The sequence below is a fragment of the Brassica napus genome, chromosome C3 (genome assembly GCF_020379485.1).
Source record: "Brassica napus cultivar Da-Ae chromosome C3, Da-Ae, whole genome shotgun sequence".
Classification (NCBI taxonomy): domain Eukaryota; kingdom Viridiplantae; phylum Streptophyta; class Magnoliopsida; order Brassicales; family Brassicaceae; genus Brassica; species Brassica napus.
Genome location: NC_063446.1, coordinates 50,632,654 through 50,656,681, shown reverse-complemented (window position 1 = coordinate 50,656,681; position 24,028 = coordinate 50,632,654). Strand labels below are relative to the sequence as shown.

The following is a 24,028-nucleotide window of genomic DNA, read 5'->3' as shown; positions in this document are numbered from 1 at the left end:
AATTTCAAATTCCAAAAACCCTACCCCACCCTTCAACTCTAGACCCTAAGTCTAGATTAGTTACTTTAGAGGTAGAAGTGTCTTTTATCCTGCATTAAAGTGATGGTAAAAGTGATTAGTGTAAACATGAAAAATAGTACTATGAATGTGGTATTTGTGGCAATTTTCCCGTAATCAAATAGCTTCAAGAGAAAAATGATAAAATAATGAAAATAAATCACCGAAATAATGATTCTAATACAATATATAATTAAGCATTTCAAAATAAATTCAAGTGTTTAAAATATTTAATAAAAGTGCATGAATCACGGATGAACCCTAGTCTAGAATATTTATCAACTAAAAATAGAGGTCGTAGAGTAGGTATAAGATGCAAGGTAATAGGTTTAAGACCAATTTAGTTGTTCCCACTCCCAAAAAGGTTGTGATAGCCCATCAACCATCTCTGAAATGGTTTGTGTAGTAGAAGGATTCACGGGCAACTGAACTTGGTCTCCTCCTCCTGAATCTGATGTTTCCTGTGAGGTTGTGAATGTGTCATATGATGATGTCTCAACACTATTCTTAGGAAGCTTTCTCTCTCGGAGTTGTGATAGCCCATCAACCATCTCAGAGGTTCTTCGTGTAGCAGTAGCACGAGATGATGTCTCAATTCCAAATCGAGGAAGCTTTCTCTCTATGGCATAAACTTCCGTGGGGCGTCTGTCAAAGGCTCTCGAGCTTCCGGATTTTATGTAGATTCGACAGACACTGAATTCGTGCCTCAACTATATTAATAAAAACAAAAGTATCATGTTAAAACCTTTTTGATCTGGAAAACGACATTTTTTTTAACATATATATGAATCAACATTTCTTTTGCAAAGTCTATGGCTCTTTGATACTAGCTAATTAGGGTAGAAATTAAATGAATATAATATTAATAATTATTAGAAAAGACTATACGCGTGAGTTTTTTTTTTTTTTTTTATCGTGTATGTATGTTATTAGGTGGTTGTAATTTTTTAAGCTGTTGTTAGTTGTTGTAATTAATTTCTAAAACCACAAAAACATGTATGTTTTAAAAAATCGACCGCACACTTTTCTAAGTGTAGCACTTTAGAACAGTATAACGAAGTTAGAAGTATGTTCTATATATATATATATATATCAAAAATATGAAAACTCCTCTGTAAGAGGAGTGTTGGACATAACCAAAATGCAGTTCGTTTAAGCACTTCACATGTTTGTCTCAACGGTGTGACATATAATAATAATAATAATAATAATAATAATAATAATAATAATAATGATGATGATAATAATCGGTACTTGAAAAAAGGCTCACAAATCAAAAGAAAATTTTAAGTGGTTTAAAACAAATAGTATTTGAGAAAATGTCACTTTAAAAAAAATGTGCACTTTAAATATGTAGCTAGGCACCTTAGGAATGGTAGATACACTGGCTGTTTCGTCAATTCCTTTATATTCATTCATTTTCCATTTTGTCTTTCTCCCCGTAGGTGCTTTCCCGATGTAGAAAACCATCGTCTTCTTAACTCCGATTACACGATTTTCAGGCGAGAAAACAGGCCCTGGTGAACCAGTTGCTTTCCAGTATCCTAAACCAGTGGTCCTGCTCGGTCTTCCTCCTCTAGCTTCCCGCTCTTGTCTTGGCACGAAGAAAAGCCATTGTTCTGCGTCTCCTCGACAACTCTCTCCCGCAAGATCTGCAAATAAATACCCATCCACATAAACACACACTTTTGCGGCGTAAGGCCTCAATTTATGTGATTTTCCGTTTGCGGTTATATGCCAATTTGTTTTTCACATTTTTTAAAAACCTATTTTTTTCTTGAACATAAACATAAACGCAGATGTCAAATTTAATGGGAAGGTCCTCTGATACTAAATTAAAGTTGTTTTCTATAATAATTGTAACCCGATTTCTTCTTTTTTGTTCTTTTAAAATTTACGTTCGGTGTGTATTTTTTCTAAATAAACTCAATTTCTTAGTATCTTATTAAACAATCTTTACAAAAGCAACAAAAAATTATGAAAGAACACTTAATTAAGTTTTGCGTTTGGGTTTACACTTCAAAAATACTTAATATAGAAAATAAAAAAAATGATGCATTTTAGAAATTTGATTTTCGTGTAAACGATTTTTACATTACATGTTTAGTCAGGTAAAACGAACTTCGCAAACAAGAAATCGAAACCTAGGTCTCATGCATACAATCCCTATATGATCGCATTATTTTACTTAACGAACGCAAAACGTATAACTTTTCAGTGAGACGTATCCGTATAATCTTCTTCATATATAAGTTAAATTATTGACCAGAAATCAACGACTCAACATAATCGTCGAGAATGGTGATTGCATACGTACTTGGAAGCTGAGTAGGCTCAACGCTAAACACATCGAGAATGGGTATGAGACTGTGAATGGTAGCATTTCCTCCGTTAAGCTGGAATCTTAAGTAGAACGAAATCAGCTCAACTTCCGTCGGATAGAAACGAAACCCTACGGGAATCTCGTGCTCCATTTTTTGTTTTGTTTTGTTTTCTGTGTTTCAGAACATTTGCTTTCTAAACCATAGGCTCATGATGAGTTTAAATAGGCGCAAGATATTTTGAAGTAGAAATTGGTTTTTCTGAGTGAAATAGGATTTTTTTTTACGCGTTTGGACTTTAGTTTTTATTGTTTATTACTATTTGTCTTTTCATATTTTGTTTGGGAATTGAGAGGGCCCATATTTTGGTGCTGTTTCAGACGTTTCTACGTAAGAGGTGAGTGCTTTTCACAAGCCAACATACCTTATCATTGAATTAGTCAAGGCACCTTCTCATTAGTTTCCCATTCAATATCTAATGATAAAATTTTAATTTCTTCATATGATTCTTCAATCTTTATTATTCTGATTTTGTACTAGTTTCATTCATATAAAAAAAATAGAAATGCTTAAGAGAATTGTGTTAAAAATATCATTTCAAAATTCTTAAATCAATCATTTTTTCTAAATTAGAGTTTTGTCTTTAGGGTTTATTTTTACAAAAAAGAGTTCTAGGGTTCAGAAATTTTTGGACTAGGGTTTAGGATTTTGAACTTGGGGTTTAGATTTTTTAGAATTTAAATAGTATAGGGTTTATGATTTAGTATTTTATCTTAGATTATTTTCTTATTTTAAAGAAAAAAAATATAAACTACCTTGAAATTTTTAGTTCAATAAAGCATACTGTTCTAAGAACACGTACGTACGAGCATTTGGACTACATTTCTTTCAATAAAGCATACTGTTCTAACGTAATATAGATCTGGTTCGTGGATTGGTTTAAATTGTAGTTATACTTCTCCTACTCCATTTCACAGATCTTAGACTAAAGTGAGGACTGTGGTGATCTCTTCCTACTACTTTCATTCTTGTGCCATAGAGAAGTATTCAAGTGAATCATTCATGCTTTCATGTTATCATAACTACACCCATATTTGTTTGTTGTTAAACCTATATCGTATATATAATATGTATATACATATCGATTTACTTGCAAAATTTGTTGCTTTGTGAACACCTAGATACATCTATAGGTTGCTAAAATAATATTGTTGTGTGACGTTTGAGGCTAATTGTTTGATAGTGTTTGTATTGTTTGATTGGAATTCGCATACGTAGATAAGAGATAAGTTGCAGTTATGAAGCATGTGTGCCAATACAAGTAAGGAGACATGTGCTTTATGCTCAACTATGCTTTCTTGGGCCATTATGGGCAGCGGTGATCACCAGAGGTGGAAAATGGGGAGCCTAAACGCGACTTGAGAACAATCATTAATTGGAGTGGCCAATTAAAACCACATGTGGGTATGGATCGCATTGACTCACTTGGGTGGGCTCACTTCATTTTGAGAAGCATTGGCCTGGGATTTTCCCACGGTCTTTGTTGTTTTCATTGTTATACTGTATTAGTTATACACTTGTACTATGACGTGTGTTTATTGTCTGTGGATGTTGTTCAGGCTCCTCAAGTTTGCCTCACCAAGTATTTGTTGAAATACACTATTTTTTAATTTTCAGGTGAGTTCCAGGAAGTTTTAGACTTATTGTCTCGGTGTGGTTCATGGTATAAGGGTTTTTGTGAGCTTCTCAGTTCTTTATTAAGGGCTTGACTGGTTACACCGCAGCGGTTGCAGTTGCGATAATTTGCGAATGGTTGCGGTTTTAAGCGGTTTTAAAAAATTTGTACGACTGGTACTGCGGTTAGAAATTGATGCGTATTGCGGGATACTTATAACTGGTTAACCACCAAATACAATAGTGGTTAAATAATAAATTAAAAATATTTACATTTTATATAATTATAAAAATATTAAACATTATAATATTATAATAAATATAAAAAATATATTTATAAAATTATATTTTTAATTTTTTAAAAAATTATAGAAAATATTTTTATCTTAAAAATTTATAATATAAATTAAAATATAGCAGATATATTTTAGAATTTCTATTATTTCAATTTAAAATTTTTATTTTTATTTTTGTATTTATATTATTTTTTAAAAAAATTACATTCCCACATCCGTCCGCAACCGCAAACGCTAGCTGAGATCACCTTTTGAATTTAAGAGGTTTAGAGCGGTTTGAAACGGTTTAAAACAGTTTGAGTGATCGTTGCAAATCACCAACAACCGCTAACAATCCAAAAACCACGTTTGCGGGTGGTAGCGGAGAAACCAGTCATACCCTAAGTCATTTTGGTTTAAGAACTTCGTAGCTTGATTTATGCGTTTTCTATTAAGTTAATATATTTTTGTAAGAATTTTCAATTATGGATTTATGGTAGATTTGCATTTGCTTTTTAAATGTTTCTTGTGAGTGAAGGAAATGTAAATAATATGGCGGTGTTTCAAAACCTATTCACGAAGAGAGTTTAATCAACGAAGTTAGACCGCGAACTAACCTGAAGGAAGGTGTAGTCAAGCCAAAGATTAATTGAAATGGAAGTTCATTCGTTGTTGTTCAAAAAAGAAAAAAAAAGGAAGTTCATTCGTTCTGAAACGGAACAGCCAAGCGACGGAAAATACGTTTAATACGATAAAAATGTGTAATTATCAAAGATTAATGAGGTTTAGAAACATAAGCTTGGACAATAAAAGAAAAAAAAGAACCTTGGTAAATTAATACCACACACTTAATTATTCGAAACTACAGTTTTTTTTTTCATTTGTTTTTTATTCGGAGTTTGATTCTAGGCTTATGTATTCTTTGTATTCTAGGCTTATGTATTTTTAGTAGGGGTTATTGGTTGTTGTATTTTAATGGATTTGAAAATCTGAACTAAATTTAGTGTTATTGGTTCTATGATTTTCAAATTTGTATTAAAATCATGTGTTATTGGTTTAATGATTCATAAATTATATATCAAATCAAGTGTTATTCAATCGTACGGATTTTCTAATATATTTGATTTAATAATGGATTTGAATGGATTTGTTTAGATTTTTTAGTTAAAAATACAAAGACTCAAATTCGAGGGAAAACCTCTGGATTTGCATATTTTACTTGGATTTATAAATACTATATGGATTTCTAAATCAGTCAAAATATATAAACCAATAACACCTAAAATCACTAAATTAAAAATATTATTCAGAAATCTTGCTTTGAAGTTTATTTGCTAAATATCCTGTTAAACTTATGTGTTTTATTCACCTAAAATTTGATTTTTAAAGTTTCTTAATCTATAAATTGATAATTTTCCATATTAATAATACACACCTTTATTCGCAGATGCATTTTTCTAATTTCTTTATCATATCGTTGGGGAAAAATGATTTGTTACCTCAGGATATATATATATATATATATTAGCTATGAACTTATTAACCTCAGACATATGATTAGTACATTTCTTTTCCGTGTGTATTTAAATAGCTCCACACAACTCTCTTTCCTAGAACCCCCAAAAAGGAACTCGAGAGATATATATCGTTTTATCATGTCTCTCTCTCTTAGACTTTTACCTCGTAGACTTGTTGGATACAAAGTCAAGATACACTAAGAAAACATATACAGTTAACATGCATAATATCCACACATGTATTAAATATAAATAATATTTGAAAAACTTTGAGAGATTATTGAGATAATAAAAATACGCCTGAACATTTTACTCGATAACTGAAGAACCGAACCCAAATAACTTAAACTAGAACCGACATGAACTCTCAAATATACAAAAACTTCCTATATTTCTATATCCAAAGTATCTTAACCAAATCAAAACTGAATGGAGAACCGAAAGGGTACCTAAATATATATAATTCTTCATTATATATACATATAAATAACCAAACCAAAACTGAATGGAGAACCGAACTATCGAAAATTATCCAAAGATATCCGAATATTTTATCCAAAATATTTTAAATAATCAAAATTATTCGAAATTTTTGTTGAATCATTAGAATTACACAATAATAGTTGATAATTTATAACAATTACCGGAAATAACTAAACCACAACCAAAGGGCCCCACATTTATTTTTCGGGTATTCGCATGTTCCTAACATTACTATCCAAACAGATGCAAACCCAAAATTATCTGAACCGATTCAAACAAGAAATGGCGGTTCTTACATGGACGCTAATATTTCCAAACCGAACTAACTGATATCCAAATTAGCCGACCCGAACTGATACCCTTAATGTTCATAGGTACAAAACCTGTACAGTAAACATACATGACATCCAAATTAGAATACTCATCCATTAATCATCATTAAAAAGTAGTTTTATTTTCAAAATAAAATCTTGATGTTATTTTTGTTTAAATATATCAAATCTGATAAAATTGAGGAAGTGTCTATATATAGATATCTTGGGATTATGGATTTAGATTTTAATGTAACATGTTATACTTCTGAGTTAGAACAAAAGAAATTTAACTGCATGTAAAAAATTTGCAATTTAACAGTTGAAGACATTTAGTTGCACGTCAGATTTTTTTTTTTTTTTTGACGTCAAAAGGCCATTCTATTACTCAAGGTTGAGGTGGTCTGAGTAACCAGACCGGAATAGAACAACCAATAAAAAGTAACTCTATATGGAAGGATCTAACAGTCTTAGCTAAAAAGTCTGAGATATGATTGCGCGCTCGTGGAACATAAATGATGTTGAAATCCGGAAAGCAAATCTGTAGCGTCTCAATCCTTTCCAACTCTGTCGCGAAGCTTGGCCATGGATAAGGTTCCTTTATCATTGCAATCCACTCCTTACAATCCGCCCCAAAGCTCTGTTGAATGTTGAAGCATGCTCTCCATTGCCCACCGCAGTGCTTCTACTTCCGAATGCAAGGCTGATTCACGCCGAGTGAAGTTTCTTGTCCCCATAAATTGGTTGTTCCCACCACTGTCCATCCAGACCCATCCACATCCACTAAAATGAGCATAAACTGTCCAAGATCCATCTAGCAAGAAAATATTACACAAGCTTATGACTTGGAAATCCTCAGTATTGATGTCTTGTATTACTGGTTGTACCACATTGTTCACATCAAACCATGTTTGTCATTCACTCTCTGCATGTCGGACTAGCTCCAGAGGATCTCTGTCTATCCCCCTGAAAAGTTTGTCATTCCTAGCCTTCCAAATATACCAGATTAGTCAAGGATAAGGATCTCTATCTTGTTCTGGTGCAATAATAATGTTTTTCCTCCAGAATAGGTAGTCCATATTTGTGTAAATGCTTGGTACTGGGAATATATTTGGGCTCGTTGGAGTTGATGATAAAATCGAAACTTGTAGCGCTGGCGGGCATTCGAAAATTGCGTGTGTTACTGATTCTTCTAGTTCTCCACATCTTGGACAGTAGTTATCACACCTCATATTTCGTCTCGCCAAATTCCTTGTTACTGCCACAGGACCAGTTAACAATTGCCATATAAGATGACATATCTTCTTAGGCGCCTTCAACTTCCAAGCAAAGGCTTGAAGATCGGTGATACTTGGCTCCATGACTTCCTTTTCCTCCTCTGTCTTCAATAAATTCCGAGCCACCCAAAACCCCGATTTAACCGTGTACTGTCCATTCCTTGGGTAGTTCCAGCAAAATGTGTCACGACGGTGAGTCGAGCTTATGGCCAAACTCTTTATAAGTGGTATGTCATCCCTATTGGCATATTTTTCCAATAGGCTCGCATCCCAATCCTTCGATTCCTGGTTTATGAGATCGCTGACTCTCATGTTGGGATTCATAACTGGGGCCACAGGGTTAGCTGGTCTCGCAGGTGTCGTTGGAATCCACAGATCTTCCCAGATCTTGACTTCATAACCTGAATGAATCTTCTGTCTGATTCCCAGCAACAACACCTCCCTTGCAGCCGAAATGCTAGTCCACACATATGATGGGCTACTAGCTGAGGTTACTCTTAGTGGTGAGCTTAGTCTATAGTATCTTCCCCTCAATACCCGGGCAACCAAAGAGTCAGGGAACTGAACAAGCCTCCATAGCTGTTTCGCCAAAAGGGCCAGATTAAACTCATGGATCAAGCGAAAGCCAATCCCACCCTCCTCTCTTGGTAGGCAGACTTTTACCCATTTCGCCCAGTGTATTCCACGTTTCGTTGGGTTTGAACTCCACCAAAATTGAGCAATAGCCCGTGCTAAGTTTTCACATATCTCTAAGGGGAGAAGGAACGTAGACATAACATAAGTTGGGAGTGCTAGCAAAATGGATTTAATCAGCACTTCCTTGCCTCCTTTTGATAGCCATCTACCTGTCCAACCATTCACTCTATGCATTAGCTTATCCTTGAGAAACGCAAAAAGTTTGCACTTGGACCCACTTATGTCTTCCGGGATACCAAGGTAGGTCCCCATTCCTCCTTCATTTTGTATTCCAAGTGCATCATTAATCTCTTGTCTACTAGTTGCATTGATTCGCTTACCAAAGAGTAAGGATGATTTATCAAAGTTGATACATTGACCTGATGCTTTACCATACTTCATGACCACTTTCATTACTTCTTCACATTCACGGGGCTCCGCCTTACATAAGAAAATGCTATCACCAGCAAAGAGAAGGTGGGATACCGAAAGACACGCGCGTGTGACGCGCATCCCCGTTATCTTCCCTTGGCTCTCTGCATGATTGAGAAGGCTAGCGAGCGCTTCCGTGCATAGAATAAAAATGAAAGGAGACAAAGGATCTCCTTGGCATTGGCCTCTACCAGGAACAATATTTCCTCTTGGCTGTCCATTCATGAGTATCTTATACTTTATCAACGTAATGCATCGCATTATCCAAGTGATCCATGTTTCTGAGAATCCATCTTTCGCATGACAGCCTCAATAAATGACCATTCCATCCTGTCGTATGCTTTACTCATGTCCGTCTTAAAAGCCACGACCACTTTGTTTGGTTCTCAGAGTGTGAAACATTTCTTGAGCTATCATAATGTTATCTGAAATTTGTCTTCCAGCAACAAAAGCTGGCTGGGTTTCCGATATTAAGCCTGGCAGTACTCTCTTCAATCTCTAGCATAAGACCTTAGAGATTATCTTGTAACTTACAGTACATAAGCTAATTGGCCTAAATTGAGTCATTTCATTAGGCTTTGTAGTCTTTGGGATGAGACATATATTTGTATCATTCAGGCCAGTCGCCACCGTCCCCTCAAAAAGGAATTTATTAACCATATGAGTTAAATCCTCCTTTACAATATCCTAGAATTTCTGATAGAAGAGCGCAGTCATCCCATCTGGGCCTGGGGCCTTCTCTGGATGCATAGCAAAAAGCGCTAATTTGATCTCCCATTCAGTGACTGGAGCTGTTAGGCTGTCGTTCATGGCCCTGGTGATCGTCGTTGGGACTTGAGCCAGTGCCTCTTCAATGTCCTCCGGGTTAGACAATTCAAAAATCTGTCTAAAATAGCTAGTAGCAATGGCTACTAGTCCTTCTTCATCCTCAACAACATTTCCATTTGCATCCCGGAGCTTCGTAATCTTATTATGTGCCCTTCTTTGCTTTGTTAAAGCATGAAAGAACTTTGTATTTCTGTCACCTTCTCGCAGCCAAAACACTCGACTCTTCTGTTTCCAGAACATTTTTTCTGCTTTAAGAGCATCAGAGAGTTCCTTCAAAGCTGCTGCAATCTCCTCAGTGGTAGCATTATCATCTGCGTACAAACCCTCCACTTTCTCCTTAAGCTCCTCCACTAATTTCGCAAAATTAACATTATGTTGTCTCCTCCATTCGCTCAAGGCTTTACGGCAACTCGAAATGTGTTCCATAATAGTCGCATTGGGAGGAAGATCAGGTGATTTCCATCCCTCAAGAATGACTTGCCTTAACTCCTCATTATCCAGCCATCTTTTGTCAAACTTGAACTTATATAATCTTCTCGTTGGCTTTGTGAGTATGTCTGCAACGATCGGACGATGATCCGATCCCCATAACCTCATATACTTCACAATTGAGTGTGGAAATTTCTCATGCCAATCCGCATTTCCTACAGCTCTGTCTAATAGACATTTGACAGTTGTCCCTCCTTCTCTCTTTCCTACCCATGATAGCATGTTTCCCGTGAAAGGAAATTCTAGCATACCACAATCATTAAGCATCTGCTTAAAAGGTAGGAAAGAACTATCAGGACGTTGTCTCCCTCCTTCTTTCTCGTTATGACCCGTAATCTCATTAAAATCTCCAATCATGAACCAAGGTCCAGTTCTTGTTGTTGAGAAACGCATAAGACGTTCCCAAACTTGATCCCTTCTTTCTAATACAAGATCCCAATAAACAAACGTCATATAGACTTTTATTCCATCAATGACTGCCTCAATGTCAATCATATGGTTATTCCAAAATAAAACATTAACTTGAAATTCATCCATGAAAAATAAAGCTAAACCTCCGCTGAGTCCAAGTGGCTCAATGGTAAACAAATGATCAAAACCTAAGTCGGCCTGAATGTTTTGCAACATCAGCCTTCTGTTCTTCGTCTCAGAAAGAAACACAAGTCCTGGGCGAAGCTTCTGACACATCTCCGTAAGGCGTCGAACTGTGAGGTCGTTCCCAATTCCTCGACAGTTCCAACTGATTGTCTTCATGGATACTTTCCGGAGGTGTTTTTGGACCCCTCCAAACCATTCCCCTTACGTGTACTGCCTCTCGAACTCTTACCCGGCCCTGGACGTTGTTTTTCTGAATGAGCTTTGTCCCTTGAAGACGAACGACGCGCCTGCGGCGATCCTCGACGAAGTAAACCAGCCATCTTATTCCGTAATCCCAAAGGGAATCCAGACCTACCCCCACTCTTATAAGAAGATGAGGTTCTCGGCTTTACCCGTACACTTTCATGTCCCTTTCGCTCAACCTCACGTACATTGTCATCTGTCTCTGCCTCCATTTCCATCAAGTCTTCCCCCAGCATATCATCGTCCTGAGTTTCCGGAACCGTCAGCGGATCATGTAGCTCCACATCTGTGTTGATTGTATCGACGATCTCCATGCCATTTAGAGCTCCTATAATCTGAGCATCAGACGGCAATGCTTTCTCCATGGGAGAGAAAGTCACCAAACGAGGAGACACTCTAGGACGTTTTGTGACATTATCATCATGATCATGCCTAGCCGGTGTCACAATTTGACTTGCAATCCTCTTCCCACTACTCTTATGAGAATCTTGAGCTGTTTCAGCAGATGGTTGACGTAGAGATGAGTCGCCAATGGACCGCAGATGTGTTCCATGAGCATGTGGTTCGATTCTTCCCTCATTATGCAAATCCCGTGGCGGTGATCTCTCCTTCACTCTCCATGTCGTCGGCTTTTGCTTCCCATAAGGCGCATATCGCGAACTCTGGCGTGTGAAAGCTGAGTTTAAACTCCTGTCCTTGCCACCTTGTTTCCACGCTTTCCTATCACCATTACCATCGCGTCGAGAGTAAGCTGCTCTAGCATCATTCATAAAGCCGCCTTCGGCCCTACGCTCCATCAAAGGCGATCTACTACGGTAGTCCCGCCTAGGATAGCCATCTCTTCCATATCTATTCTCCATCTCTTTATCTCGCAGCAAAGACTGTCGAGAAACATCAGAAGCCGGGAGATGAACCCTTGAAAAGACATCAGCTCGCGCTCCTTGCATGTCAGAATTTTAAATGGGAGGTTTTCTGAAAAAGACTATCAAATAATTGAAGGTCTCAACTAAGTTCACTAACACGTGATCGATTAAAACGACAATGGGGTCAACGCTTACAAATGTTCAACTAGTTTATCAAAACGTGATAAGCTTAAAAATGGTTCCATATCTTAAAATGCTTTTTTTATAACATAAGTTTTGGGCAAAAACCCATAATCCTTTTATTATGTACAAAAGCAAAATGTTAAATCCCTTCTTTGCAGCTGCGAGACTCAAATCTAGTACCTCTACTTTTAAGGTAGAAAGCTTTACCGGTAAAATTAAGGGTAAAATTAACTAAATTTGAATCTGTCTTTGGATATATATATATACTGATTTGTCAAATAACCAAAAAAGAGATATTAGATTTGTAGAAGATAGAGAGGGAAAGTAAGAGAAAGCAGGAGAGAGCAGGTGATTTTGGATAGTTAGTGAGTTTGTGTGTGTTTTTTGGTTATTTCGCCTAATTTTCCATATATACATGGACGAGATAAGTGACGATAAAAATAAATATAAAGATAGTGTGTTGACAAATCCAAAATAATTAAAATGCTTTAGTTCAGATTTTTTTTTTATAATGAACGACTATTTTATTACTCAAACTTGAAGTGGTCTGGTTACCCGGACCAAAATAGTTCAAACTTTGAAATGCAATGAACGTAGAAAAATTGGTCCAAGAAGTCATGTAGCTGATTAATTGTATATATGTACTGAATATGACAAAACTTTTTGAGAGAGATATAAATTTTTTTTTTTCGAGTTATTGGTTGCCACTACTCACTTCCAGCTTTCTTTTTTCCATTTTGTCTCATGTTGTTTAACAGCTTTCCCACCTCTTTTTTGCTTCAGCATCTGTGGATTTTTGTTGGATACAAGCAAAATCCCGTATATCTAACCAGTTGTTGGGTGTGTGCTCGAGGTTGTGAATGGTCGTTCACCCTCATGAAGCTCTGATCTGATCTGGAGGTATGTAATAACCCGCAACAGAAATAAGGACGCTGACGAAACCAAAGAATGGCCGCACAGAAAATGGTCGATGTATGGACACATATATGGCTGAATAAGAAAATTCGAGCCATAACAGTTTTGATGAACATAATAAGTTATAATGGGTCAATAAATAAAGATAACGAATTTCAATAAGCTTCGCATGAGGAAACAATGCATTAACTCGAATGTCTAGAGGAGTGTTACAAGTTTTAAGAAATTCATGAAGCTAAAAATAGAAACGAAAGTATTGGAAAATCAGAAATCTGAGTTCAAAGGACAATAGACTTAGAAAAGTAGTTGTGGTTGGAGTAAAAGTTGAATTGGTCAGAGTATCCGTTACATCGGTCAAGAAATTACTTCTTCGATACTTTAGAAAAGATTATGGAACACTATAATAGAAAGACTGCAAGTGATGTCGAAAAATAAACGGATAGCATGGGATGAAAAACCAAGTGGTGATAATGCTTGAGAGGTGCTTAAATTTGAATTTGAGTTTTGAAAGAAGTAATGGTACGAGAAAATTCTTCGAGAAATTTAACGGGTTGTAAACGCTCGTAGTTTGACTTAGATCATCCTAGAAATCTCAGTATAAAAAATCTAATTTTGTCTGGGAATTCAAAGTTTTGGCCAAGAATAACCATTTTCGAAAATCCTTATCAGACAACAACAAGTTCGGAATTAAAGGTGGCTCGTTCGGGTCTGTCTATGATGTGTTGAGTGTGTCCGAAAGCTGCTTGATGATGCAGCTGCCTGCTTGCCTCGTCCAAGAAAGTGGACATGTGTATCTCTTTGACTGGGCCACCTCCAAGCTGGTCATGTTGTACCAGGATTGGTTAGTTTGGTGGCTGGCTATATATCTGGTCCTTATTGGAGATATTTGAGGTTTGACACTAAACTGCCTCTCATTGGCAATTTTGTGCACTCAGGCCACCTTGTGCTTGTTACACACGACCTTAACCTTAACTGGCCTCATTCTCACCACCTATAAATAGATTCTCACCGATTAGTTCATTCACATCAAAAAGCTTACCATATGGATCCTGAGCGAATGTTCAAGCCTAAAGGTAAACCTTCTAGTCTTTAGTTTTTTTTATAGAAAAATTAGTTTCTAATTCATAGTTTCTATTTAGGTTTAGATCCTGGTTCTGACTAATGGAACATCATGAATCCATTCATTCTAGGATTATTTCGCTAGAAGTTCCGAGTCGCACCCACCAGAGATAGAGGTGATAGAGTCTGATATGGACATCGTGCTAAGTCCATACTACTAAATCGCCCATGTGAGTCTCGGTTAAGGGTTGCGATTGTTGAGTGTGAGGTAAGCGCCTGCAAAACAAGAGTATTGATTGATTCATGGCTAGGTTGCATGCTTAGTAATATGATGATTATGATGGATGCACTTGTGAGAGATATTGGGTTATATCGTTCTGGGCTTAGCTCAGGGTGGGGGGGGGGGATATAACAGGTTAGGGTATTTTTGTGTAGGATCTTTGTGAGTACTACGAAATAATAGAAGAACTAATAAACAAGCAAGAATCGAGATGAAAAGATGTTTTATTGATGATTTGAGCAAGAACTACAACGTTTGGTGTATAAACCTTAGTTCTAGCCACCTACCTCTAATCTCTTAGTATTTGATTGTCGATCCTTTGTTTTAGGGTACGGGCTCCCCTCATATAGTCGTGGAGAGGTCGGTTAGGTAGGTTAAACTCTTCCATATTCGTAAATATGGAAGATTCCCCTAAGTAGAAAACTTTCATTTTACCCGGAGGTGGAGCCGAAAGCAGGGTTCGGAACCAGATTCCCTCCTTGCAAGAACCTGGAGGCCAGTATCTTGCCCGAGGCCTGGAGAATATTCATACCTGAGTATTTTTCCCCAACAGTTTGCCCCTTATCTCTCCATTTCATCATCAAATTCGGGGGATAACCTGTGCACTTAAATTTAACTGGAGTTGGTCCATTTCAGCAGGTTTCCCTTCGGCAAGAAATCGCTTCAGTAATTCCGTTCTCCAGCTTCTATCTAGGCCTGGACTGTATTTGAACCTGGATGAGAGTCGGCTTTCCTTGGATAGACCGGGGTCTTTCTTTGATATCCATAGGTACTGGACCTGTTTAGAGGTGATTTTGCAGGGTTATGGACCCTGAGCTTGCATTTCACCGGGTGATGAGGCTGATGCGCAAGGTTTAGGACCTGAATTACTCTTCTTTAGCTGGCACGAGATCCGTTGAAAAGGTTTTTATGCGGATCTTATGTTCGGTGGCTGGGTCCTTGGACCTAGTGCAAGATTCTGGATGAGACAGTGGAGGATCCACAACTGCCTTTTTAAGACATTCCTTTTCCCGCAAAGAGGCTGATTTTTCCTTTTTCTTCAGCATTTGGAAATTCGCCACTATCTTGTTGCCTTTTTCAGAAAGAATTGGAAAATTCCATTTTTTTATTTCTCCAGACCGATTAATGGAGAAAATTCTATATATAGATACATCCGGGACGTCGTCATCCTCAACCCGCTTCTAAGAGTCTATCTCCTCTGTGCTAGAATGGATCGTCCCTCCAACCTTCCTGTTTTTCCAGCTTCGCTCGTGGGCGGACGCATGCGACCCCAGCGTCTTTTCGGAGATCCCTTCTCCTCTCCTGTGCTTTCTTGGGGGGGATATTCTCGAAGCCGATGAGGGGATTCCGATGGCTCCATTCAGTAAATGGCATTCCCACTTACCTGATGATGATGATGGTCCTTGTTCCGTGATTCGAGGAGAGGAGTTGATGGAAATTCAAAGGAAATATTCAATCTCTCCTTCGGTAGAGTTGAGGTGTCCTTCCGAATTCGAACGTGCCCCGGACAGGGGTATGAATGAAATAGCTATTTTTGAAGCATACTTGGAGGCAGGCTTCAGAGGCGACAACTCACTCCTCTGACTTGGCGCGCATTGATTGCTATTCAGGTGTTGGGAGAATTTCATGGCATATTGTTTGGAACATCTGAGATCCTCTATTCCTACTATTTCGCTCCTCTAATCGGCAAGAAAGGATTCTATCATATCCGATCTCGAGATGGGAATCCCTTGGTGAATGAGACGTCGAGAGGCATCGAGGGCAACTATCCCTTCGGAGATCTGTGGAACAGGCGATACGTTTTTTATGAAACCTAACAGAGCTTCTGGCTATCCTCTGTCTTCGCGTTCGGTTGGTAAGTTATTTTGACAATCTTCTCTTAGTATACAACTTTCTTTTTGCACTAATGCAATTTTTATTTTCAGCTGTATCTCGTCATGTGTCTTTTGCTGGAGAGGCATCGGTGAGGTTGGCGATGGAAATCCCCAAACGTTTCCGACGGGTAACGTTCCTAGTGAGCCGGGTTTGGGGTGAGACTGCTTTCTCCCTTTTTACTCTTTGATCCTCTTTTTGAGCTTCTTACCTTGATCTATTTTCAGTGAGCGTTCCTTGTCGTTTGATTTCTGCCGTATAGGATGAGTACCATAAAGCCAAGACCTGGAAGAGACATCCCTATTCTCCTCTTATGCCAAGGTTTGATTTTGCGGTGTCTCCTACTGGCAGCTCGTCTTCTCTTCCGACAACTGTTTCCGTAGGTTCTCGTAATGGTGGGCTAACCGGTCCTCGATAATGTTTGATGAGGGACGATCATCGTTCTGCTCGATGGGAACTTATGAAGGAATGGTTGGAGAAGAAGTTTGACCACTGGAATCCTGAGGAAGAATACCGTCGATATTTGCTAACAATAACAAGAAGAGGTAGTCAGTTAGGAAGCTTTCCACTAGCAATATCTTCGTGTTCTGCGAGCGGGCCTAGTACTTAGGCGATTTTCGGCTTGAGTTTTATCTTTTTTTTTTGTTTCTTGTTTTGAGCAATGGCTTTTTGTTGTGGAATAATGGCCCTTCGTGGCTTTTTCTTTTGAATGCATTTTGGAATTTTCTAGATTGCTTCATACTCTTTTATTGTCTTGACCTTGCGATCAAGTATTTTATGCTTGGTGGGAATTTGATCTTTAGGAAGTGTTGCTCCGGCTTCCTTCGGAGTTGGTCTTGTCTTGAAGGCGCTAAGCCTTGGAGTTTATTGTCTTTGGTCGTATTTTGCCTTCCTTAGATAGGCTACTACCAACTACGGACTAGGTAGATGTTAGTAGGTGCTTTTAAACCCGGATACGACCTTAGTGAATTAGATCACCTATGTCCGGAGGCATTTCTTATCGCACTTTGTCTCCCTTAGGTAGGCCTATGTCGATTTGTAAATCCGTAAACTTTCAAATACCACATTACACCTCCCTTAGGTAGGTTGCTAATGACATGAATTCTAGGGGTCCTTGGACCCTAGTTCCTGACTTGGAAGTCGTTCTGGTAATCAGGGAGTGGATCCGGAGGTTACTGCTTAAAACTCGGAGGTTTCTGCCTAGGACCGGAGGTTTATCGCTTGAAACCCAAAGGTTCTCATCTGGATCTCGGAAGTTACCACTTTGAACCCGGAGGTTGCTTGATGAACCCTGGGGTTGAACCCGAAGGTTGTACCCAGAGGTTGAACCCTGGGGTTGTTTGTTATTACCCAAAGATTGTTTGTTTTAAACCCAAAGGTTATTTCTTCGAGATCGTACTTTGCCACCCTTGGGTAAGCTACCACCGATTTCGGCTGAGGATTCGTCTTCTACCACTCAGAAGTAGGTCACTACCAAGATCCTGTAATGCTGTACTCTACTTTCTGCAGAAAGCTGCTCTCAGGCTTTTATTATTTGGTGTGAGTCAACCTGGTGGAGCGAATCAATCACCAGACTTAGATACTTTTCACGTCTGGTCAAGTAGAGATTAGTGTGTGTCCCGGACTTTGCCTTTTTGCTCCATGTATCAACCCTGAGGTTTGTTTACAGTACTTTTGCAAATGTACTCCGTGCCCCTGCATCGTTCGTAGCACGTAGTGTTTTAATGCATGGTTAAACACATTTCGTACTAGAGACATGCATATAGTCGGGCTCGTGGCCTTTATGCAGAGACTTAGGTACTTTTGACAGCATACTCAGGCTTGCGCATACCCATTCTTGCTTAAGTCGTATACCCATTGTTGTTCTAGTGAACGGATCACTTTAGATGAAGGGTTGGCCAGGATCAGAAGTCCCTTGGGACATGATCCAACTTGTATGTCCCTTTAAGTATGTTGGTTTTTCCTTCTGCTCCCTTAGTCGGAACTAACTTTTATTATGTAAGCCTAGTCCGGAGACATTTTAGCATAAGTAGGAGTAGGAAAAACCAGGATACTTAAATAGATAATATATAGTAAAGCAATAATAAAGCATGATCCAAGATCTTATTAAAAATGATAGGTTTTTAGGTGCAGGGCATTCCAACAGTTAGGCTGAACCTTGCCACAACAATATTCCACCTTATAGGGCCCTTCCCATCCAGGGGTGAGCTTTCCTACTGATTTGTCTTTCGTGTTGTCGGAGACTCGTCGAAGAACTCAGTCCCCTTCCTGGAAGGTCGTGGTTCTAACCTTTCGTTTATAGCTTTTGGCGATGTCCGGTTGGTATAACCAGTTTCGCAGTCGTGCTGCTTCCCTCTTTTCATCGAGCCGGTCGAGGCTCAGGGCTACCAACTCGTCGTTTTCTTCCTGGGAGATAGGTCCCGATACTGTCGTCTTTACGTGCACCTCTGTCGGTGCCGTAGACTAGTGAGAAGGGAGTTTCCAGCGTGGCTGTATTAGGAGTAGTCCGGTAGGCCCAGTGTACTCCGTTAGTTCTTCTGCCCATCTTCCATGAGCATCCTCCAGGCGTTTATTTGTCATGTTTACCATTGTTTTATTGGTAGATTCCGCTTGTCCGTTGGATTGAGGATGTCTCGGTGTAGCGAATGTAAGCTTTATGCCCCAGTCCTTGCAGAAATTTTTTGAAATTGTAGCTGGTGGACTGAGGTCCATTGTCTATGATGATCTTGTGCAGAGATTCCAAAGCGGGTGTTAATGTCTGTCCAAAAGAATTTCTTGATCTGGCAGTCCGTTATGCTGCTCAGTGCTTCTGCTTCTACCCATTTGGAGAAATAGTCGGTGACCACGATGAGCAAGACCTTTTGCCCTGCTGCCATCGGGAATTTCCCCACTATATACAAGCCCCACTTCCCGAATGGCCAGAGTGAGCTTACATATTTTAGATTCTCTGGTGGGAGCTTGGAGACCGGGGCGTGTCGCTGACATTGACTGCATTTCTTGGCCTGGTTGTTGGCATCTCCCGCCATTGTGGGACAGTAGTACTCGGCTCTGCGGGCTCTGAGAACTGGGCTCCGGCCGCTGGAGTGGGATCCGCATTCTCCATCGTGCAGTTCCTCTAGTATCCTCGTTGCTTCTCTGGGGGATTGACACCGTAGATAAGGCCCGGAGAAGGATCTTCTGTATAGTTTTCTTTGGTAAAGGCAATATCTTGCTGCTTGTTTCTTGATCCTCCTGCTTTCGTTGTGATCTTCTGGCAAGATATGACTCTCCAGGTAATTGACGATCGGAGTCATCGAGTCATCCAAGTTATTCCTTCGTTTATGGCATAAATTTCATCAGGCTCCAGTTCCTTCTCCGTCAGTGGCCATTGAAGCACTAGCAGGGGGATACTCATCTGGTTCTTGGTCTTTAGGGTGGACCCTAGATTAGCCAGAGCGTCGGCCTGGGAATTCTGTTCTCTGGATATTTGCGTAAGCTTGCAGCTTTGGAATTTCCCGATCAGGCATTTGGTTATCGACATGTATCTGATCATGCTTGTGTCTTTAGTCTGATACTCTCCCTAGACCTGGCTGATTATCAGATGCGAGTCACTGAAGACTTGGATGTTCTTCGCCTCCATTTGTTCGGTGAGTGACAAGCCTACGATTAAGGCCTCGTACTCGCTCTCACTGTTGGTTGCTTTGAAGTTGCAACTTACTGCTCTTGAGGCTATCTCTCCTGCGGGGAAGGTTAGGACTATTCCTACCCCTGCGCCTAGAACATTACTGGAGCCATCTACGTAGAGCATCCATTCTCATGTCTCTCCTTTTTCGTTTCGGGGTTCGATCTTTTGTTGCAAGGCTGGGATCATAGCGGGAGAGAATTCAGCCACGAAGTCAGCCAGGACATGATATTTGATAGCGGTGGCCGGTTTGAATACTACATCATATTCTCTTAGCTCTACCGCCCATTTGGCCAATAGCTAGTCTGGATACTTTGGGCTTATGTAGAACCGTCTTTATAAGAAGTGATGTCACCACCACGATTTGATGAGCCTAAAAGTATGGTCGCAAATTTCGAGCTGCTATTACTAAGGCAGAGCCAGCTTGTCGAGGTGACTGTAGCGGGTTTCGGCATCATGCAAGGATTTGCTGACGTAATAGATTGGGAGTTGCTTCTTTCCTTCTTCTCGCACTAGGACGGCACTCACTGCGTGCTCAGATACTGCTAGGTATAGTTGCAACATTTATCCGTCCAGGGGCTTTGATAGTAAAGGTGGCGTAGTGAGATAGGTTTTGAGTTTGTCAAGGGCGAACTCGCACTTGTCGGTCCACTGGAGGTCCTTCGGTTTCTTGAGGGCTTTGAAAAAGACATGAGACTTGTCGGACAGTCTAGAGTTGAACTTACTCAGGGCCGCCATTCTTCCGGTTAGCCTTTGAACTTCTTTCACGTTTTGAGGTGAAGGGATTGCGTGGATAGCTGTTATTTGGTCCGGGTTGGCCTTGATGCGTGGATATACTCCATAAATTACCCGGAGCTGATGCCGAATGAAAACTTCGCGGAGTTAAGCTTCATATTATATTTACAAAGGGTGGAGAAAGCCTGCTGCAGGTCAGCTATATGATCCTCGGCTTCCAGGGTTTCACTAGCATATTGTCGATATAAACCTCCATGGCCTGGTCGATCTGTTCTGCGAACATCATGTTCACCAGTCTTTGGTAGGTGGACCCAGTGTTCTTCAGACCGTAAGGCATAACCTTGTAATAATAGATGCCCCGGGACGTCATAAATGAGGTCTTCTCCTGATCCTCTAGGTGCATGAGTATTTGGTTATAGCCGGAGAAGGCATCCATGAAGCTCATCAGGTGGTGACCGGCCGTGACGTCGACCAGGTTGTCGATGTGAGGTAAGGGGAACGAATCCTTGGGACATGACTTGTTAAGATCGGTGAAATCTATACAGAACCTCAATTTCCCGTTCTTTTTCTTCACCACCACCATGTTGGCTAGCCACTATGGATACTGGACTTCTCTGATGAAGCCCGACATTCTGAAGATTTTCGACCTCTTTGTTGATAATTTCGTCCCTCTGCGGCATGAACTTCCTTCTTTTCTGCCTAACGGGCTGGTGTAGTGGATCAACTTGGAACTTATGCATGATGATCTCTGGATCGATCCCTGGCATATCCTCGTGAGACCAGGCGAAAAAGTCCGAGTTGGACTTGAGGAAGTCTATCAACCTCCGTCTCAATCCTAAGGCGAGCTTGGATCCTATCTTCAGGTTCCAGGTCGAATCCCCCTCAATTAAGGGTACTTCGTCCATCTCTTCAACCTCTGGCTCTTCGGAATGCAAGACCGGGGGTTTGCTCTAAAATTGCTATAACACCTGGATCTTTCCCTTCAGGGTCTGTTTATAGCAAGACATGGAGTTTTCCTGATCTCATTTGATCGCTTTTATGCCCCAGAGAGTAGGGAACCATCGGGCGAAGCGTCAATGGGACGGCTCCCATGCTTTGAATCCACGGTCGTCCGAGTATCATGTTGTACATGTTGATTCCTTCGGCATATACTGAGAGAATGATTTCCCCGACGGTCTGATTGACCTCTCCGCTGAATCCTATGAGCGGAGTGACCTTGCGATTTAGAGCGCCTTCTTCCAGTCCCAGGTCCCAGTAGGCGGCTTGGAAGAAGATGTTGCTAGAGCTCCCGTTATCCACCAGTATCCTTCTTATTAGGCAGTTTGCTACAGTGAGCGATATGACCAAGGCGTCGTGGTGAAGAGACTGGGAAAACAAAGCGTGCTCTAACTTGAAGCTGCATGACTTATGCCATTTACTTCAGAACCGCCGGAGATGACATGGATCACTTTATCATGTCTGGGAGGTGAAGCATGAACAACTTCAATGGGCTGGTTGTTGGTTTCCTTATTGAGGAGATTCTTGGCTTTATCGGAAAGGAACTCCCGGAGGTTATTGGGGTCAAAATCGGTTACGACAAAATCAACGTCGGAAAAACTTCCGATAAAATCTTCTATTCCGTAAAAACAAAAAAGAAGTCAAGAAAGAAAGGAAAAAACTATCAAAGGTCTAATGATCAGTTCGTCGAAACGAACAAGTTAGATAGTCCGTGGAATTCAGCTCGGCCGTTCGCCGAGCTGGACCATGTCCAGTTCGGCGAAGGGCCGAGCTGGATCAAACACGGATTCAGCTCGGCCATTTGCCGAGCTGGACCAGTCCAGGTCGGCGAACGGCCGAGCTTGATCGACCGGAGTCCATCTTCACCTCGTCCTCATAACTCCTCTCCCGAGATTACATCGAACTCATCCTTGTTTCGTCTCAATCGGAGGTATCGTTGGAACTGTACGATTTAAAAATCGTAAAGTACTCATTTTTCCGAAGAACATTCGGATTGATCGTATAAAACGACAACAGTTAGCTGAACACTCAAGGTTGTCTACGCTATACGAGGAATTTGAATGTTCTTCGGAATCGACGTAGTTTCGGAAGCATTCTTTTTATAAAATCGTAAAAATGCCAAAGTCGGAAAACGGCCCAAAAAGGGCCAGAACACGGCAAAGAGGCCACTTATGATTTTATGAACCAAGCCCAGTCGTTACTACGGTTTATCACTTGTCGCCTAGAAAAAGATAAATGTCAAGTTTCCGAAGATACAGATATCGAAGAAAAATGGAATATTTCCAAGAAGCGATAAACTCGATCGAGGGCAGAAAGGGAAAAGGTAAACCGCCTTAGAAGGAGTATATAAGGGGATCAAAGCTGAAGGGACGAGGGGACACAAGAATTTTTACTCAGAGAAATACTTAGAGCGATTTAGGCAACTTTCCGTTTTTGTTATTCGAGCTGCGACTCAATTAGGTTTTCTGCAATCTTAGGTGCTAGAACTAAGGGATTTCGCCGACAGCTCTAGCAGCCGAGGCCTTTACCTTGTTGTAACGCTCATACGCAGATTCGGAATAAGACCAATTTCGTTCTCTTTTTGATTCTCATATTTTTCCCATCTGTCTTTTCGTGTTCTTGATTGCTTGACGTGTGGTTTAGCAGATATCCAGGACTTCTGGGAAATTAGGGCTTTCCTAACTTTCCTAATTCAACGGAAATCGACGGTTGCGAATTTCAGTTCCCACAGAGGTGTCTTTTCTTCAGCAGCTCGTTGACCTCGTTCCTTAGTGCGACGCAATCTTCCATCTTGTGACCATGGTCATTATGGAAGTTGGACCACCGGTTTGGGTTCCGGAAGGAATCAGGTGCTCTCATCTTCTGAGGCCACTTGACCTGTAGACCCATCTGCCTCAGAAAACGTTGATCAGCTCTGGTTTCAATATAGCCATGTCGGAGATGTCGGGCCATGTGGATATGTTCACCGCCTCGGCTCTTTCTAGGGGCCGGTTTTGGTACCTTCCCCGATTCCTGCTTCCAGCCTCTTTCCTTTGATAGGATCCTTCATCTCGATCGTTTTTTGTCTGTTTGGAGACCTTCTTGTCTTGCTTTTGCTGAGCCTTCTCTCTACTTGCGACGTCTTCTTCCCACTTGAATTGTGCTCAGGCTCGGGATAGTATGTCTTCCACAGTCTTGCACTGATCGGGAAGCATACCCCTCTTGAAGGCCGAAATTGCTGTAGAGGCATTGCATTCTGGGATAGCTACCTTTTCTTGATTGAAGCGAGCTATGTAGATGCGCAG

General features: G+C 40.2%; 2 protein-coding genes across 2 annotated transcripts; both read right to left on the bottom strand.

Moving 5' to 3' along the window:
• Positions 1–196: 196 nt before the first annotated feature.
• LOC106370379 (putative NAC domain-containing protein 61) lies at positions 197–2,622 on the bottom strand. Its single transcript, XM_013810393.3, has 3 exons — positions 2,375–2,622; positions 1,423–1,709; positions 197–767 (listed from the first exon to the last, which is right to left on the bottom strand). Exons 1-3 carry the CDS (start codon positions 2,529–2,531, stop codon positions 387–389), a joined length of 825 nt encoding a protein of 274 aa, XP_013665847.2. The 5' UTR covers positions 2,532–2,622; the 3' UTR covers positions 197–386.
• A 19,118-nt stretch (positions 2,623–21,740) lies between these two features.
• On the bottom strand, positions 21,741–23,633 carry LOC125583148. The gene is made up of 3 exons (XM_048749734.1): positions 23,474–23,633; positions 22,166–22,356; positions 21,741–22,112 (listed from the first exon to the last, which is right to left on the bottom strand). The coding sequence occupies exons 1-3, from the start codon at positions 23,631–23,633 to the stop codon at positions 21,741–21,743; spliced, it is 723 nt and encodes a 240-aa protein (XP_048605691.1).
• Positions 23,634–24,028: the final 395 nt, after the last annotated feature.

Bases quoted from the DNA above. Each gene is read 5' to 3' on its own strand.
- LOC106370379 (XM_013810393.3), bottom strand. From the start codon at position 2,531: ATGGAGCACGAGATTCCCGTAGGGTTTCGTTTCTATCCGACGGAAGTT. The intron at 1,710-2,374 runs GTACGTATGCAA...ATTTATTTGCAG, and splicing joins TGAGCCTACTCAGCTTCCAA to ATCTTGCGGGAGAGAGTTGT. The intron at 768-1,422 runs GTGCCTAGCTAC...TTATTAATATAG, and splicing joins GTGTATCTACCATTCCTAAG to TTGAGGCACGAATTCAGTGT.
- LOC125583148 (XM_048749734.1), bottom strand. From the start codon at position 23,633: ATGGGTCTACAGGTCAAGTGGCCTCAGAAGATGAGAGCACCTGATTCC. The intron at 22,357-23,473 runs GTGGGAACTGAA...ACGGAATAGAAG, and splicing joins GCTGAAGAAAAGACACCTCT to ATTTTATCGGAAGTTTTTCC. The intron at 22,113-22,165 runs GTAAATGGCATA...TTGTTTTCCCAG, and splicing joins TCATCTCCGGCGGTTCTGAA to TCTCTTCACCACGACGCCTT.